Source organism: Sitophilus oryzae, unplaced genomic scaffold (assembly GCF_002938485.1).
Source record: "Sitophilus oryzae breed Bouriz unplaced genomic scaffold, Soryzae_2.0 scaffold_1576_pilon_pilon, whole genome shotgun sequence".
Classification (NCBI taxonomy): domain Eukaryota; kingdom Metazoa; phylum Arthropoda; class Insecta; order Coleoptera; family Curculionidae; genus Sitophilus; species Sitophilus oryzae.
Genome location: NW_022146254.1, coordinates 9,440,378 through 9,459,494, shown reverse-complemented (window position 1 = coordinate 9,459,494; position 19,117 = coordinate 9,440,378). Strand labels below are relative to the sequence as shown.

Here is a 19,117-nt window from a genome sequence, read left to right as displayed (position 1 = left end):
TTTTTTGTTTTAAGATTCTAGAATAAAAGACAGCTGTAAATGATGCAATACCACAAAATAATACATCATTTTATTAGAAGAATAATAAGTAAATTTCTCTAGACATTTCTATAATACATTTTACCACAATTTATGAAATTTCTCACTAAAACCATTGTTCTTCTGCTTTAAGAGAGCTATCACTTTGGCTTCCAGCTCGAATAAATGATCATCCTCGGCTTCTGGAATTACTTCCCGCATTATTTTGGCTAAATTGCAGACATAATCAATGTTTGGTCCACTGGGGCCTATACTTTTCACTACCTGCTGAGCTATATCATCTAATTCAGCTTCGCCGGCAAAATTCGGGTTATCATACGAAGCTAGGTAAATAGTCATTTCAAAGGGGTCCATGGAATGGTCTTTGGGGTAGAAAATAACACGTGTACGCTCGTATCCACCTTTTTCTCTGAAGTCCAGGTGCTTGACAACAGCATCTACATCACTCTCCTTTATTCTGTAAGCTATTCCATACACTTTAGCTTCTTTAGAACTGGGAATAAGGGTCACAACACGTCCTGGTTTATCTGGGGTACCTCTGTGATCGGTGCTGTGTTGATAAAACCTTCTTTCGTAGCCTTTGATGTACCCTATGATTTTTTCTTCATAGGGAAAGTCGACTTTCCACATCAGGGACCCGTACCCAAACACCCACATGGCTTATAATTTAACTACTAAGGAGGTAACATTGATTTTGTAACAAATAAATAGTTTTTTATGTAAACAAAGATACTATAACCTCGAAAAATGAAAAAATAACAGGAAGGAATGGGCAAAGTATTTTTTTTTCGCTATTGTATCGATATTTTTTATATTTTAATTTATATTTTATTAGATAGATACTTCTAAACGATTTAAGATGTAAAGAAATGTTTAGAATGTATATTTATTACATATTTGGGGTTTTAATTTTGCAAAAAATTATAATTTTACCGTATCGAACAATATTTTTATCGATAGTAAATTTAGTTTTGACCTGGTTTTGACGAATGTTGTTAGATGACAGCACCAAAATAGTTATGAATGTGCCCAATAGATGGCAAAATATTTTTTAACGGATATAAATTCAAAATTAATGAAATCAAACTAGAAAAATACCATCAAAAGAACCTGTATTTATTTTCTTTCATATTTTAGGCATTGCTTTAGGCAAAAAACATGTAAAAACAAATTGTCAACATCGATTTTCATATTAAACGTCTCTGTTTATTTAATTATTGTTTAATCTATGCAGGATAACTTGCGCATCCCACTATGGACACTGTTTCGAAGTAGACGGAAGACTCTCCTCTTGGAAACTAGTCGTAGAGTCCTCTTTAGTCGCTAATGGCGGTATCTAGAGTTAAAAAAGGCCATTAAATACCTAGATTAAATCTACAAGCAGTAAAAGAGGTATTTTAAAAACAAAGTGAATCAAAAATACTCCAAAATATGTGTGTTCTAAGTATAACTCGGTATAAAAACTCTCTTAAGCCGATGCTCGAAGCTACAAACCTACATACAGGATGATATACAAGTTATACAAAGATTTATAAACGTTTGTTGAACATTTTTTTAATGAATATCCTTCTACATCATTCTGTCTTCAAGCTAAGAAGCGAATTGGCTGTTAAAAATAGTGAAAAACTAAAGGAAACTAAAAAAACACCTGATCTTCTAAAGGAACTGTTCGTGTAAGCGCCCCTTCCAACTAGTTCTGTCTGTAAAGAAGAAACAAATATTGTGTGTTTTGTGTGCTATGTTCTACCTATAGAAACAGTACTGCCACCATACAGGGTGCTACAAATTCGAGGTACGAGCATTGGCAACTCGGAAACCGTAATAGATAGGAAGATGGTTAAATTGGGGCAAAGTTACTTCTTGGAATGTTCACCAAGATACCATCAAAAAAGATTTAAAAATTTCAAGAATTGCTGAGTTTTTTTGAAAAAAAAACGGATTTTTTTTGAAAATCAATTTTATTTTTTCCTGCCGTGACTTTTTAGAAAATCAAAAAACTAACTGCACATTCTCATAGCCACTTTATCAGGGCTATCTGATGGTATTTTTATATTTTCAAATTAGTTGATAGTTTGTGAGATACAGAGGCCAACTTAATTTTTTTAAATACGGACCTACATTTTTTATTGCAGGTTTTGAAAGAACTCGATCTTCTGAGTACAACAATGTGCCACACTTGATACTTTTTTTGTTTTGGGTACCTTAACAATAACAAAACTATTTAATTATCATTTAAAATAATTTCAAGTTCGACTCCGGTTTTTTTAATTTATTTAATTTGATTATATTCATCGCAACAATATTGATCAGCGCTAATTAACATTGAATAACGAAAATCGAGCCAATTGAAAGATTCAAATAAATAATATCTAGGTCAGCAATTTAAAGATATTATTTTTAACTTGAATTTTCTATGTGAATTTGAAATTTCAGTGTACGATCTAATAATATGCATAATATTAATCGTAGTTATTATAAATTAAAATTAATCAACTTCTACAAACTAGTTTCTAATGCTCTACATGTTCGAAAGGGTTACTACCCTTCCTAATGCACAAATTTAGTTTTCGTTCAATATTATTATAGCTCTTTGAACATATCTTCTTCTTATACTTCCGAATGGATTTTGTACTCTTTATTGTAAATGTTAAAATTTTTTGATTTCACTTTAACAAATGACGTCAAGTAATATATTTATTAATATTTTATAGTAATAAGGGATTTTCCGTATTCAATGTTTACCTGTATTACACGTCATTGTTAAGTTTCAAAGCTTTTCAGTATTGTAAAAAAAAAATTTGAAACTTGAAATTAGTTTAAATAAATTGTGTTAAATAACAAAAAATATTAAATGTGGCATACATATCATTGTACTCAAGAGATCAAGTTCTTTCAAAATCTGAAACGTATTTAAAAAAATTGGCGCCGGAAGGCACGTATAGCCGCCCATACTAAAATATGTTAATATCTCGAAAACTGCAACTTTGACTGATTTTGATGTTATTACAAATTTTGTTGCAAATATTATTCCTAATCTTAATTTGAAAATCGCGTTTCGCTAGCTACTGTAATTTTGGAGTTACGATTTTTTTTAATTTCAACCCCCTCCTATACCCCCTTACCAACCACCCGCCCCCACCAAAAACTAATGACCGGATTCTCGGGTGCCACAGTATTTTTGTGCCAAATTTGGTTAAAATCGGTTCAGCGGTTTTTGAGTTATCGTGTTACAGACGGACAGAGGGACGGACAGACAGACAGACAGACACCACGAAAATATTTTGTATTTAGGTCATTTATGACCCAAATAGCTCATTTTGAGTGAAATTAAAAAAGCTTTTTTTTGCGGATCCTAATAGCCTATTGGTATGTTCGGATAGCCTACCATACCTATTGGTATGTTCGGATAGCCTACCATGGTCGGCTAAAAATTAAGTTAGTCCCTGTATCCAAATTATCAGCTAATTTGAAAATATAAAAATACTACCAGATATCCCTAATAAAGCGACTAAGAGAATGAGCATTTAGTTTTTTGATTTTCTAAAAAGTAACGACAGGAAAAAATAAAATTGGTTTCCAAAAAAATCGTTTTTTTTTCAAAAATCTCAGCAATCCTTGAAATATTTAAAGCTTTTTTGATGGCATCTTGGTGAACATCCCAAAGCGCAACTTTGCCCCAATTTAATCATATTCGTATCTATTATGGTTACCGAGATACCAAAATGCTCGTACCTGGAATTTGTAGCACCCTGTATAAATAAAAGTTTAATAAACATAACAGACATTTAATATATTAAACAGTGATAAACGTTTAATTCATCCTTTGTGAGAAACGTCATGGTAAACCAGATATGGTACTGGAATTTTCTTTTGCCATTTTGGATCCCTATCAATAAGTAAAAAAAATTGTGGACAATTTAATTTGTTTTCCCTAAATAATTGGTATAAAACACCACAGTCGTAGGCGAATCTTTTATCAAAAATATAAATAAATAAATGATTAGATTAGGGAAAATATCGCCATCTAGCGGCCATATGTACAGGGTGGGTCAAATTCGACGCTTTTAAATAGAAACACCCTTTTCTATAGGAGATAGACTAAAACTAATATCGGTGTCTGGAGCTCAATTTTCATCAAAAACATGATGGTGAAAACCGCACATCAATATCTGTTACCGTTTCGGAATTACGGGGTGTTTTTCAAAAATGTACATTTTTAAAAAATTGCTGTAACTTTTTTGCTATGGAAAATTTTGTATTTCTATGAAAAGATTTCCAAAGCACCTTTCTACGTAGAATTTAATGGTTTAAGTATATTTTTTTTAAAATTAATAATTTAAGAGTTATCAACAGAAAAATTGATTTTTTATTTGGGACATCTTCTATATTTTTAATTAACTGAAAAGAATTTAAAATTACCTTTCCAAAAATATAGCACACTTGATATTTTGTTATAATCCCCTTCGAAATACAGAATTTTTAAAAGTTCGCCACTTTTAACTAGTAGCACAGAATATCTAGCTAGCTAGATATTCTGTGCTAGTAGGCTTTGGACCCCTTATTGATGATATGCCCTTAATGGAACTGGAAAACACATTTTTCCAGCAAGACGACGCACCGCATTAGAACGCTGAAGTTATCAGAAAATTTTTGCAGCCAATTTCAAGAATATTTGAATAGCTAACCAAGATCCCTGCCGTTGGCCGTCGAGGCCGCCTGACTTAGTGCCCATGGTTCTAATCCTATGTATATATTTGCGGAAGAATAAAGGTTCCTTATTCTTCCGTATAATCTAGACAAGAATTAGAAATACTTAGCAGTTATAAGAGGGTATCTTTCACCCCCAATGAGTTAATGAATTCCGCGAGAAATGTTTAAAAACTGCCCCGTATGTCCATAACAGAAGACGGTCGATATGTCGAACACCTGTAGCAAAATCTCATGTCTAGGTTTGTTATTTAATTTTATTGTTATTAGATATAGTTTAAATGTGTTGATATTGGTTTTATATATATTTTAAATTGTTATAAAACTCTGGCATCTCTCATAGCAAATATTATTTTCGTTTTAATTGATGCTCACAGCTACAATTTTTTTGCATTACAGCCGGTGCCGTTCAAAGCCTACTTATTTAAAGGGGGCGATTTTTTATATATTCTGTATCTCGAAGAGGAATCGAGCAAAATATCAAGTGTGTTATATTTTTGGAAAGGTAATTTTAAATTTTTTTCAATAAATTAAAAATATACAGGGTGTCCCGTATAAAAAATCAAATTTTCTGTTGATAATTCTTAAATTATTAATTTTAAAAAAATTATACTTAAACCATTAAATTCTACGTAAAAAGGTGCTTTGGAAATATTTTCATAAAAATACAAAATTTTCCATAGCAAAAAAGTTACAGCGATTTGTTAAAAATGCATATTTTTGAAAAACACCCCGTAACTCCAGAACGGTAACAGATATCGATATGCGCTTTTCACCATCATGTTTTTGACAAAAATTGAGCTACAGACACCGATATTAGTTTTTGTCTATCTCCTAGAGAAAAGGGTGTTTGCATTTAAAAGCGTCGAATTTGGCCCACTCTGTACACACCACAAGTACCTAATTATTCTCTATATTTTTTAATAGTTTTTTCCCATATATTACCTGCTTATCCTCTTCCAGGGTGGGTAACAAATCGTCCGTTGAATGCGGACTAGGGGTGGGGGCGATCCTACTGGTTGACGCTGACGTCATTTTCGACAGACGTCTTTGCATCTCTCTCTCTTCCTTCTGCTCTCTCTCCCTCTCGTACCTTCGGGCGCTGTAGCTCCTCACCGAGTTGGAGCTGTGCACCGAAGCTAAGCTTGGCCTTCTAGAGCCTTTGGAGTTGAAGAAAACTGGTCATTTTTGGGTTATAGCACAGAATATCTAGCTACGCAATATCTTGCGTAGCTAGATATTCTGTGGTTATAGTGTTTAGAAAAAAGGATATTGTAGTGTCAGTCTTTCTCAGATATGCCAAATTATAATAAAATCGAATTTGCAAATATTTTAAATACAGATTTTGAAAAATATGTTTGTAGGAAGCTAGAATCTATGGTTTTTGAATTTTTAAATAATCTAAAATCGACGTTATGTGAGAATACTGACAATACATTTTACAAGTGCAAAAGCAATAACTGTCTTACACATTACATATTTTATACAGGGTGTCCTAATAATCCGTGCAAATAGAAATACTGCGTATTTTTGGATGCTGCGTACTTTTGGTGCTTCGTTTGTCCGCTAGAGGGTACCAATCAAACATAAACCCGAACATTATTTAATTAAAAAAAAAATCTTAAGCTTTTTATGAAGCTTATTGTCAAATATGTGGAGTTGGAAAATATTTATACTAATATTTATATAGGGGTGGGGACAGTTTTCACCCTTCCCGTAATTTTTCTTGATTTTTGTGAAAGCCAAATGTTAGAGCACTTAGCAAAACATAGACACCCAAAATCTCATTTAAATCGGAAGAATGGTTTTTAAAATATCTGAAAAATTATCTTTATTTTTTTAAAGTTTGGTGCCCTCTAGCGGACAACAAAGCACTTTTGTATAGAGGTAAACTGTGCTCAATGAACTTATTTTAATTCCAAAAATACGTAGTAGTTCTATGTTCATAGAACATTGAGACACCCGGTATATTTTGTATTCTTCATAATCAATTCATTTTTTATCTTTAACTTCCCCATCCCTGACATTTTAATAAAACCTCTGCAAAAACGTTGTTCTTTCTTTCCTTCAATGCGTTTTTTTTATAATTGTAGACTATTCGAGTCTAAAATAAGTACAGGGTGTCCCAAATTCGAGCCTTCGGAGGGAGAATGGAGGCAAAGTTGTGCAATTTGATGCTGATCATAAAAGCCAACGTAAAAGTTTAAAAATTCCGAAGATATTTAGAAAAAAAATATTTCATAGAATCGTGGAGATATTGATGTGAAAAGGCTCGATTTTGGGATACCCTGTACATTACTGCAGAAAGTTATAGAATAAACAACAAACGTGGATTAGGTATGATAAAATATATAGTATAAAAACAGCCATATTTCAGATACACTGATTTACCAAAACTTTTTTAATTTTTATTACTTTTAAACGCTGAAAATGTACTAATATAATATTTGTAGTTATTTTCCTTGAAGTACAATTATATTGAACAATGAAAGCTACACATATAAAAGCTTGAGAAAACAAGTAAAAGAATAGGATAGTAATAACAATAACAATAAATAATATCTCAGTAAAATCACATGCAAAAACAGAAAAAGAACAAGAAAATATATACAGTAAGAAAAGCATGCTGTTGTGTTACTGTTATATTCAAATTATATATTAAATTTAAGTATATTTTATCGTTTTGTTAATGCATAATTAACAAAACGATAAATTTCTGTTATTTGTTACTAAAAAATCATCAAACTAATGTTTTAAGAAATGATATATGCCACTGCCATCTTGCTTTGTTTCCTGTTATTTTATACAAAAGAAATACATTTTATTATATTTTATTAGAGTTATATACAAGGAATTCTATGGAATTACTTTGACTCGTATCACGTACAATACAATATTGTAACAAATACTATACTGTATGATTTTCTATTATTGTGTATAGTGTGTATTAGCCGCAACAATAGCTTAACACAAATATCAGTGTAGCCAACTATATTAAAAAACTTATAATTATTGTGTTGCTAGTACTTAGGCAATATAACATTGCGATAGGTAAACTGCATTTCAATTGATGTATTAAAATACGTGGGGTATTTTTATACCCCAATTTTTCTCGTTAAAAAATAATTGGGGTATTAAAATACCCCACGAAAAAACTTACGGAGATGAAGAATCTTAACTTACAGAAACTTCTGCGAGATAAGATTCTTCTGCGAAGCTTTAGATCTTAGTGAACTTACTAGAAAATCACACACAATTTGTTCAATGAAAATATTTACATTGTCTAAGTTCTACTACAATTTCTTGAACGACAAGTTGGCAACACCGACTAATTAACACGCCACCACGCCCACGGTGCAGCAACATTTTGACAATCACCGAAACATTACCAACACAGAATATACCGGGAACATTCAAACAGTACCGAGATCGAGCGCCGCGCTACCGGGGCTGCGCGCCAGGTAGTCGCAATAGGACAAGAGCAAGATGGCGGCGGCGCGGGCCGCACCTGTGCGTGACTGCGGCACCGTCGCCACTCCCGGCGCTCGGTGCAACGTTGCCAGACTGCTGGCGCGGCGCGTCGACGTCGATCCGGTGCGGCGCGTGGACGCCTGCGACGTGGCACCGTCGCCTCGGGCCAGCATGGGCAGGGGCAGGGAGCCTGGAAAAAGGGGGCGAGTGCGGTTCGTGGGTAGTACGTCACATATATGTCAATTAAAGAACTATATCGGGGGGAGATGTCGCTAATATAGTTCTTAAAAAGACACATTGGATGCTTAAAAGGAACAGAATAGGGATAGGACCTATAAGCGACAGAAACACTACATTCTAAACAGATATTTAGAAAACATCTATTTTGAAGGAAACACTGACTCATAAATTACAACTACAATATATAAATCACATTTGAGTACTATCATAACCAAATCAGTGGTTCTTAAACTGCTCAAAGGTTTTTATAGAGCTTTTTAGAGCCACTGGTTTGAATCACTTTCACAAGTATATATTTTATGTAGTATAAATTTTGAGACTATAAAGAAAATATACATGGTGTCCCTTAAACAACTGCAAGTATTTTTTAAGGAATGATAGTGTTACGTTTTTCCTCGGTTCCGTGTGGATAGAAAGTTACAATTTATTTAAACACAATTTATTTAACACTAATTAACAAAAACAATAACGATAAAAAACTATTTATCTAGAAAGAATTTATTTTGAATTTTAGCGCGTCAACTGTACTCGTCTATTTATTTCTGTCTTCTTCAGGCCCCAGCCGCCGGCTTTTATACCCACAGCTAAAGAGCTTTCGAATAATCCATAGATCGTTAGGTGCATAGAGAAGGTTTCGAATGTTCTCGTATGTACTACTCCATTCCAGTGGAACTCGATTCTTCTCGAACGTTCGAATGAATCATTACGGTATCTATTTTTTAATGCGATGTTAAGGTCATCTGGGGGCGGGACATATAGTTAGGTTAGGTCGAGTCCACACGGGTCCGCAACAATAGATTTGGACATAAGAAACATATTTTCTATTTACCAATTTTAAAATAAATTGAAAATAACGTTATTTAAGTTTAAAATTTTAAAAAAATAATGCATACATTTTGAGGACCACCGACATCAATTGGCAATCAGCCGGATCCCTGTTTTGACATTGCACAGTCAAGAAATTTAAGGCTAATGAACCTGCGACACTAAAAAGTTTTTTGGAAATTTGCCCAAAAATGCCGAGAAAATAAATGTAAAATATTCAACAATTTTTTTTGCAAAAAACTCATGACTTGCAATAGTTTAAGGATTACCTTGTATATGGTAAATAAAAAAAATATTAGACTGAAGAAAGTCAATAAATAACTAAGAACTATTATTTCTATCCAAAAAACTGAAAGAAAAACTTTTTGAAGTTAAAGGTTTATTACCATTTGAAATTAACACTTCTCCAAATACTACTATGTAAAGACTGTTCAGCCATCGTTTACCGTTACATCATCATTATTTGTCAAATCGAGTTTTAGGGTGTGCCTGAGATCAGTTCATATATTGTTATTCTTGAACTCTTCATCAGTTACGATCCCTTTAATTCAAATCCTTTGGACTGTTGAAATTCCTGTTTCTAAAGCATCAGCAACTCGCTATATTATTTAAAAACGCTATAGATTGTATCTTACATAGAAATATTATACCATAAATATATATTACATTGTACTTCACTTCATATACGGCGTTCACGGTCCAGGAGTGTTCTAGCAGCGTTTCTTTCTCGAAAAATAATTTATAAGCTTAGCAATAATCTCTTGTTCATTTTGGTTAAATCTTTAAGGCCTCTTTGCAATAAGAAAAATTGAATTTTGTTTTACAGCAACAATCAAATTTTAATTTCAAATCATCAAATTAAATGACAATGACAGTTACTAAAAAGAATATGCAGTAATTTACGAAATACCGTAATGACGTCACCAATATCTTTCATCTGGTTTGAAGTGATTGAGATAGTTTGACAATATATGACGTGACGTTGAACGATAGCTGAATATTCTATATCTATTCTGTTCTGTAGAAAAATCTAAATCTTACAACATTTATAACACACAGTTTCAACAACGAATCAGTTAAAAGATTCTTAAAAGTTCACACCAATCCAAAATGCAAGGACACTTACATACATACACACGTTCAAGAAATTTTGATTCAATTTATTCTCAATAATATAATTTAATCCACTCACTTGGATCACCCGAAAACAGTATAGGTGGCGCCAGGTTGGCATTTCCAAACCTGTGCCTCCTGGCACCAGATCCATAAAGGTTCTGATTGAACAAGTGCAGTACGAAACAAATCAAACCTGACAGTATTGCGATTCCAGATAAAACTCCAGCAAACGTTGAAAAGTCTGTTGTTATTACCTGAACGTCTAGATCAGAAGAAGAATAAAATATAATCTAAATTATGAAATGCATGCTTAATAATTCTACCTTCTGCACAGAAGATCTTCTTAGATGGTTTCTGGATTGATACAGAATGGTATCCAGACTGACACTGGCAGATGGCGTTGTGGTGTACCTGGATGCAGGAAGCATGCTGATCGGTGTATTCGCAGGCTTCGTGGTAGTAGCATTGTTCTCCCAATTTCTTAGCTGAAAGTAGTATTATTTCTTATAATAAATAAAGTTTGTATCAGTTTATGGTTTCTAAAAATTTTACGTTAAAATCAATTAACTGAGTGTTGACTATACATATAGTGGTTTTCAATGTCAATATTTCATGGGTATAGTGATAAATGAGGTCTAAATTATAAGAAAAATACATTTTCTACGAAAACTTGTAGAGATAGGGTGTTTTATTTAAATTAAACAAGTTATTGGCCGTTTAAAGCTAGTAATTATTTAATATAAATTATGGACACTCTGTATATGGCAGTATAATTTTTATTATTGTAACACAATATCTGATCAATAAATAATTTTTAGTAAATATTTAGTATTAAAAACTTTGATACCCTTGGAAAAATCAAGTCTTAAATTTTTTACTGCAATTTCACACAATTGAAAATATTTCCAAAACGGTAAGGTTTAAGTGTGACAAACCTTAATCAAATTTATCTTTATTTCAATCGTAGAATCTAAAAATAGAATTGTTCCATTTAAAAAAATCCAACTATAATATTTTTTACTTCTTTAGGATTACAGAGTATCTTGTTGTATCTTTCAACGAACAGAAAACATACAATTTGTAAAAATCTAATCGTTTAGCTACAATACTCCGTGTCGTATGTGGTGAACAACCCTGTATAAAATAAAAATAAGTTCTGTGTGCATTTGAGATTTAAACGATATGAAGAAAGTAAACATTTTATATAACAACAGACAAATAAATTGATTCGTATACATTTCAATAGATATATCGGGAATTACATGATGTCTTTTATACCCTTATCCTTACGTGATGTTGGATATTTCTAAAATGTCACAGAAAAATAAGATTTGAAAATCTTTCTATGACATGTATAGTATCAAGCAAAAAATAGTGTGCAATATTCAATATTATAAGAATCACGTTTTTTATCTATGCTTTAACAACTTTAATAAGGGTTGTTTACAAACAACCCCTAACATTATGTTAGAAGTTTAAGTTATTTAATAAACTTTTAATGAAAACCTTCAATCTATACTCTAATTAGTATACTAATTGCTATGGGTTGATTAATTATAATGTTATTAGTATTGAAAACTTTATAATATCAGATTACTAGCAAATGTAATATTACCTAAAAGTGCAGAAAGTTCAAGATTCATTAGTGTTCAATAAAATAATAAATAGAAGAATATATTAAGTTAGGTTGTTAAGTTGTTAAAATAAATTATTCTTCAGATTTTCGGAACTTTTTTTTCTAAACTATTATTTTGTTCTAAACTATTTAATAAATAATAATTCTTATATACGAAATAAATATATTCACTTTTATTTGATTTTTTTACATCAAATTTATATTTTTTTTCCATAGCAACTGTTAAAAAAATTGCCTTATATCTAGCTACGTAGCTAGATATTTTGTGCTTATATCTATCAAAAATAGTACTTTAACAGCCAGGATAGATTAAAAACTTTATTCTGCAATCTTGTATTAAAAATATTCAAATTACAAAGAATCATCATTATTATTTGTATTCATGCAAATTTCTATGGTGCAATTGACATTACCCGAAATATGCAATGAGCCAATGTTTTTATTGACCAGTATTGTACTTTTTAGCATTGAATAGTACGAACATGAACTGGACGGCTGCATTTTCTTTGATTTTTCAGAAAAATATGCTAAAAGCATGTTTTCGCCTGATCTTTCTTCTCGCATGTTATTTAATTGCTTCCATTTTTGAAAATTTTTGTATTCCTTTTCATAAGTTATTCGGGATTTAAATGGATGTAGTTTGAATATGGCGTTTGTCGCCTCAGCCTGAATATCTGTTGGTAATTTACTTATTTAATTTTGAGCCATTTCTGGCTCCAATTCAATCAGCAATCGACACGAAAGAGAATTAAAAAATATTGACTCAAAACTGACAACTAAAGAGACAGCTTTATTTATTTGTCAAATTACATAGAATCCAACGCCAACCCAGCACAATATTTTTTCTACTCGTAATAAATTCCTTGAAATAATAATTTCTGAATATTTTTTAAAACGTAACTCGCTATGAAAATAAATATTGTTTTATACACGACGATAAAATTGCATTATCTTGTCACGAAATTAATCTTTACGATCGACGATAAAATACCATTTTATCGTCTTGTATAAAAAATAATTATTATTCACCACCATTTATTGCGTTTAAGATTTTCTTCGTTTTGTATAGCATTCAACCAAACATACTACATAAAGTACATAGTTAACCCCGCTAACTGCAAGATCTGTAAAATTAAGCCACTTTTTTGCGAGCCTTGACTTTAATTGGATTGGATAGCGTCCAAATTAAAGCGAAAATACCCTCAACCGCCGCGATAAGAGCCATAATAGGGCATGGAAACGATCCAAAAACAAAACATTTCCAGATATACGTACGTTTCCTACAGCCAGAGTATGGATTGTTGAGTCTGACTGGATATTTCTTCTCGCATTCGCAGCGACTGCTCGCCGGGTTGCAGTAGACGTGCTGCAGGCGGGAACTGCAGGTGAATTCGCAGGAAGCACCGACGTACAGTCCTTTTTCTGTAAAAAGAATGAGGAAATGCAGTTCTTTTAACGTGATTTACATTTTAAAAAACAATTCTTTATTACGCATATTTGATTTATACAGGGTGGTGCACCTCCTTCGGCATTTATTATAAGAGTTTAATATGTTTAAAAGCTTTGGTTTTTGATATATTTAAAGATATTTAAATTTGCTTGCTACAATAGAATAGACTATTAACACCCTGTACATTACTTTTCAGAATTAATTCTTATGCTGAGTTTAAAGGTAGAGAAATAAACTTTACAGAAAAATGGTATTGGTTCCTTAAATTTATACAGGGCTATCAAAAGTTGTTAAAATATTTTTAATCGATTGTTCCCGCAAAAAATCTCCGATCTAGATATTGTAGTTGTCTAGAAACCTCTAATGCACGCTCAGCCTGGAACACCCTGTATATTTATATCTATTCTAATGTATATAGTACCGTCACTGGAATTTCCCTGTAGCTCCACGACCTCGTCCTTCTCGTCGTCCAGAAGAGGCTGGTCATCGTCATCGTCCTCTGAGTGGTAGTTCCTAGGGGGCGCCAGGCGCTGGCCCCAAAACGGCACCGGCAGGTACAACAGCAGCAACATAAAAGCTAGCAGCGGGTTTTTCATCTCCCGGCCTCGAGGCGACCACCGTTGCTCGCTAGCTGCCTCGCGGCATTCGATAACATGGTAACTGGATCCTGGAACAAAGTGAAGACAGTAGGATTAGGATACAGATAATTACCGTTTTGTAGAAGAGAAGAAGCGTTCCACTGTTGTCCCATAGACACAAAAAAATGCGAAAAAACGCTCCGCGCAAAATGTTTTGTTGCAGACTGTTTGGAGTGTGCGGCGCGTTTGGTTTGTTCGGAGTGCTTTGTTGCAAGTGAATACGCACCTTAAGACTAACGCTATAAACATAATATTATATAAATAATATTATAGTGCTTTTGAAGTTGTATTTTTTTTTGATCTGGATAAACAAATTGGCAATTGAAAGAAGAGGTCCTTAACAAATATCTTCACCTCAACGTGTTTCTTGAGACGGAATAATGATCAGTGTAAGAAATCCAATTATCCAAGAAATTCAAAGGTCTCGGTAATCTTCTTTGAGCAACTTTTCTATTTCTGCTTCTCTTAGAAAATAATTTAATAAATAAGCTCTTATACCGTATGAATAGAATAAAAACGGCGTCAACGATGACTATGAAATGAAGATCGCTGTCATTTTATATGTAAAATTATATGGGAAATATCATCGATCGCACATTTTGAGGCATAGATATGTATCTCAGAAATTAAGATGTTTAGGACATAAAAAAAATCGAAAATTTTACCACCCTGTATCTAAAAAGTTAAGATGTTTAGAACATATATTCATATGAAGTTTTCTCTTAGATTAGGCCCAAAAATCACGCTCTTAAATATTAGCATGCCATTAAGGACCACCCTGTATAGTACCTGTATTATATTTTTACAAAAGCTCATAGCAGCAAATAAAAAAATATACATGAGTGTCTCATTTAAAGAAAAACAAGTTTGAGTCATATTTAAAAAATTAAAGTTCCAAGCGAAAGATTAGTTACACCACTGAATTCTACGTGAAAAACTCTACGGGACACGTTTTCATCTTTTCAAAGTGGTCGAAAATTGTCACTTTTTAAAGTTCGCCCTGTATTTCAGAAACTAAGAAGGCTAGGTAGCATTTCTAATTTCATAAAAAAGTAGTACTTGATGTGAAAACCGCATCTTTGTATCTCTATTCATAAACGATAACCTCATAACACAGAACATATGAAACTAGGACATCCTGTATACTGACTTGAAAACAAAAAAATATAAAATGAATGGAGTGATGACATCAGTTATTAAAGTTATCCCTCTTATAACATTTGCACGCGAAAGAGTTATTGAATTATTAAGAAATTATTATGGAGATAAAGTTCAATAAAGAAGTTAGATGGTTGTCCGCTTTTAGCCTAAATCTCCCCTACTATTTTAATGCAACTCGCCAACTAGCCGCTATTTTATTACTTCCGGGAAATATAGATTTATTAGTTTTAGTGTAGTGGGTGCAGGAAATCTTGTCCGGATGTTGGTACTACCGAGATTAGAACTTGGAGCCGTTTCGATACCGTTATATAATGGCTTTCTACATCGGAATTAACAATATAAATAAAAAATATGTTGACAAGAAACGCCATGTGAAGTTATTACTGAAAATTGCCTAGAGAAAAACTACGTAATGAGAGATTGTAATTCACATAAAATTTGGTTAGAAAAAATTCTTTAAATACATTCGTATATACCTGGTGTTTTTTAACAATGGCTAACCCCCCTATACATTTTTTATTTTTTCAGATAAAAAAACGAGATTTCGTATTTTAGTATATGACATAAATAGGGATTGATTGACGTATTCATTTTGTTTCGTTCACTTCCTGTTTCACCGGAAATGACTACAACTTTTGATTTTTAAATACATGGTACATGGTACATGGTACACTCGGTATTTTTTTACTTTATTTGTCAGGAAATAACATTCTGAATAGAATTTTGGGTCAAATTGTCTTTAAGCAATATCATTGTACTCTAGATTGAAATTTAAAATATTATTTTTAAGCAAAAATGTCAAAAGTTGACATATGATCCCTTTATTCTATTAAAAAAACAGTGTACCTACTACTAAAAAGCAGTGTATCCTTTAAAAATCAAAACTTATAGTCATTTCAGTGAATCAATCATAATTTATATCATATAATAATAACATACCAAATCTCGTTTTTTTTGTCTGAAAAAAATAAAAAAGTTATAGGGGTGAGTCACTAGAACAAGTAAATTTAAAAATAACTGTCCTTATACAAAAAAAAACAAATAAAAATTATAAAACATTATACCAAAAAAAGATCAAAACAAGACATGTGAAAAAGTGAGAAAAAAAGATTTAGTCTGAAATATTTTCCGTGTTGGGATGCCATATATATCTTTCATAATTAGATTTTTAGCCTGTTTTAAAAGAACCAACAATTAAGCTCATAAAATAACAGTTCTTTTGAAGCACAAATAGAAATGAAACGAAAATAGAAAAAGTAAGCGAAAAACAAAGATATAAATTTTAACACATTTCATATAAATTTATTTAAATTAGATTTTAAATCTGTTTCAACTTTTAAACAGCTGTTTTCTACAAAAGTATGAAAGTAACATAACTAAAATGTAAGAAAATACAGATAAAATTTAGAACAGAAACAACAAAGATTCAATTTAAGATATTTTCCGGCAAGAACTTTATATTAAAAATCTTTTAAAAATGCTTTAATATAACAAGAATTAAATTCTTAAGATAACTGTTTCCTTGACACCAAAAAAACAGTCTAAAAGAAACTAAAAAATATAAACAGGAATTAAATATAAAAAAAATAGTAAACACTAATATAGTTTAAAATATTTTCCAATACATTTTTTAGTTCAAACATATTTTAGATCTGTCCTAAAAATTTTATATCTACTCTGCTTTTAACTGAAAGGAAAATGCAATTAAAATCTCCCAAAATACAGGTAAAATACAAATCATTTTTACGGTGATAACTCGATCAATAAGAACCCCAAATTCGAAAATAAACCTCTCGACGCAATTCTCACACAACTTCACCCCTTCCTTAGGGTGTATTTAACCAGAATTCACCCCAGGGGTGAGTCCAATTGAGTACTTACGGGTTTTTGAGTCGGTTTCCTATGAGAAGAAGTGTTTTTGGGCAAAAACTAGGGTGCACCGATCGCGTATACGCCACGGTTTACCGACACCGAAACCTACAGAATGCGTGGCCCTTTCTGCCGATAGGGGGTGGAAACGCTGGCCTATTATGGCCCTTATACGGCCGGAAAAATCTGGAAAGTGTTAGAAATCTGGATCATATACCGATCTGGATATCTTAAATGAGTTTGTCTCGATTTTAACGCGTAAGATCTCCAAAAATGTCAAAATAAAACACTAATTCACCACATTAATACACCAAAACACTTTTATTATTGCACTGAACGCGCGTTTCGCTAACCATTAAGCTACACGCACACTGGTGCGATCACGGCCGCGATCACGATCACGATCAGGGCAGCGATATCATGAGTCACTCCACAACAACGAGTTAAGTTGACCGATAACTCTTTTTCCTTGACCAACTTTATTTGCAATATCTTGAGTGCTTTTTCCATTTGTTGTAAAAGTGACGCCCAAGTATTTAAATGTACAGACATTTTTAATTGTGCCGATTCCTACATCCAAGTCCTCACGTTCGTCATCACCCACTACCATGTACTCCGTCTTCTTTGTCTTTATTGTTAGGCCCCATTTCGAATATTCCTCATGCAGTTTTCTAAACATATAACTGGAGTCGTCTCTGTCTCCCGCTATCAAGACCTGGTCGTCGGCAAAGAGTAAGGTATATATAGTGTTTTTTTCCTACTGGGATTCCCATTCCACGGCATTTTATCTTCCAACACTTCAGTACTTCCTCCAAATATACTTTAAATAAAGTTGGTGCTAATGAACACCCTTGTCTTAAGCCCTTATTTACAAGAAATTTTTGGGAAATATTGTTTCCAAGTTTAACTGTGCTACTGCAACCCTCGTATAATTTTCTTGTTGCTTGGACATACCAACTACTGATACCAAAATTTTGCATTGACACCCACAACTTACTCAGTGGGACTGTATCGTATGCCTTCTGTAGATCAATAAATGTCAAGTGGACCGTCCTTCCCCAATTAGGCGGCTTTTATAAAACAAACTAGGCAAAGAAAATAAAGACCTCCTACTCTGGGTGTCACTCCACCAAAAAGGTGATAAGGAGGTAATGAAAAAGCAAACGATCTAGCTAGAAAAGGAACAAACACTCCACTAACTGGACCAGAACCGTTCTGCTTCCCAAGTGGAAACTAACTTAAAGCAGAACTCAAGAACCTGGAAAACTCCATTCGGAACCTGGAATGTTAATCCTCCAACGGTCTAAGACACTAAAATATATTTCTCGGTCTCCTTAATGGACACCTCAGTAAATTGAAGCTAAAAAACAACGGAGAATGGAGACTCTATGAAGAAAATATGGAAATACCAGAACACTTAATAACTGAGTGCGCCGAGACGACGACAATTCGTGCCAGAGAGAGATGGAGAACTACTTTCTGTAAAATTGTCTCAGATACTGTTTTTTGTCAAAGTTTGGACGTTTAAAAAACTATACTCAACTATTATCACGAGTATAGTAGGCCCTCTTTAACAAACTTCCAAGGGTCACGACACATGCGCGATTTCGGCGTACAATATGCAGAAATTTGGTATTATCCGATGTTGTTATGACTGCTACGGGATTCTTCACAGCCCAATTACCTAGAAAAATATTGATCTATCGAAAGGTATATTCGTACGATAGCTGTGTCCTTAATTTATATTAACACACCTCCAGTCCCAAGTAAAAAATGACTTGACTGAATACTGAACAGGGGCAAGGATAGATTTTTTCCCGGAACAAGCGTTATTGGGGTTGTTAAATTTTGGTGACAAAGCGAAATATATTTCATGGGAACTGTAAATGAAAATTGGGGTTAAAATGATGAAAAATTATTTTGGAATTAATGATAATGAGGATAAGAGTTTTATTAATATTTTTA

General features: G+C 32.7%; 2 protein-coding genes across 4 annotated transcripts; both read right to left on the bottom strand.

Moving 5' to 3' along the window:
* Positions 1 to 36: 36 nt before the first annotated feature.
* On the bottom strand, positions 37 to 789 carry LOC115879155 (putative glutathione-specific gamma-glutamylcyclotransferase 2). Its single transcript, XM_030895836.1, has one exon. The coding sequence runs from the start codon at positions 694 to 696 to the stop codon at positions 121 to 123; it is 576 nt and encodes a 191-aa protein (XP_030751696.1). The 5' UTR covers positions 697 to 789; the 3' UTR covers positions 37 to 120.
* A 358-nt stretch (positions 790 to 1,147) lies between these two features.
* On the bottom strand, positions 1,148 to 17,295 carry LOC115879428. 3 transcript variants are annotated; one of them, XM_030896259.1, is made up of 9 exons: positions 17,165 to 17,295; positions 13,906 to 14,151; positions 13,310 to 13,456; positions 10,722 to 10,883; positions 10,475 to 10,660; positions 8,255 to 8,407; positions 5,692 to 5,906; positions 1,688 to 1,739; positions 1,219 to 1,375 (listed from the first exon to the last, which is right to left on the bottom strand). In XM_030896259.1, the coding sequence occupies exons 2-9, from the start codon at positions 14,078 to 14,080 to the stop codon at positions 1,356 to 1,358; spliced, it is 1,110 nt and encodes a 369-aa protein (XP_030752119.1). In that variant the 5' UTR covers positions 14,081 to 14,151; positions 17,165 to 17,295; the 3' UTR covers positions 1,219 to 1,355. The 3 variants fall into 3 exon arrangements, with proteins under 3 accessions (XP_030752118.1, XP_030752121.1, XP_030752119.1); XM_030896258.1 differs by lacking the exon at positions 1,688 to 1,739 and having other exon boundaries at positions 1,148 to 1,375; XM_030896261.1 differs by lacking the exons at positions 1,688 to 1,739; positions 8,255 to 8,407 and having other exon boundaries at positions 1,148 to 1,375.
* Positions 17,296 to 19,117: the final 1,822 nt, after the last annotated feature.

Bases quoted from the DNA above. Each gene is read 5' to 3' on its own strand.
- LOC115879155 (XM_030895836.1), bottom strand. From the start codon at position 696: ATGTGGGTGTTTGGGTACGGGTCCCTGATGTGGAAAGTCGACTTTCCC.
- LOC115879428 (XM_030896258.1), bottom strand. From the start codon at position 14,080: ATGAAAAACCCGCTGCTAGCTTTTATGTTGCTGCTGTTGTACCTGCCG. The intron at 10,661-10,721 runs GTAGAATTATTA...CTTCTGATCTAG, and splicing joins GAAGATCTTCTGTGCAGAAG to ACGTTCAGGTAATAACAACA. The intron at 1,376-5,691 runs GTAATATATGGG...TTTTAACTCTAG, and splicing joins CCCTGGAAGAGGATAAGCAG to ATACCGCCATTAGCGACTAA.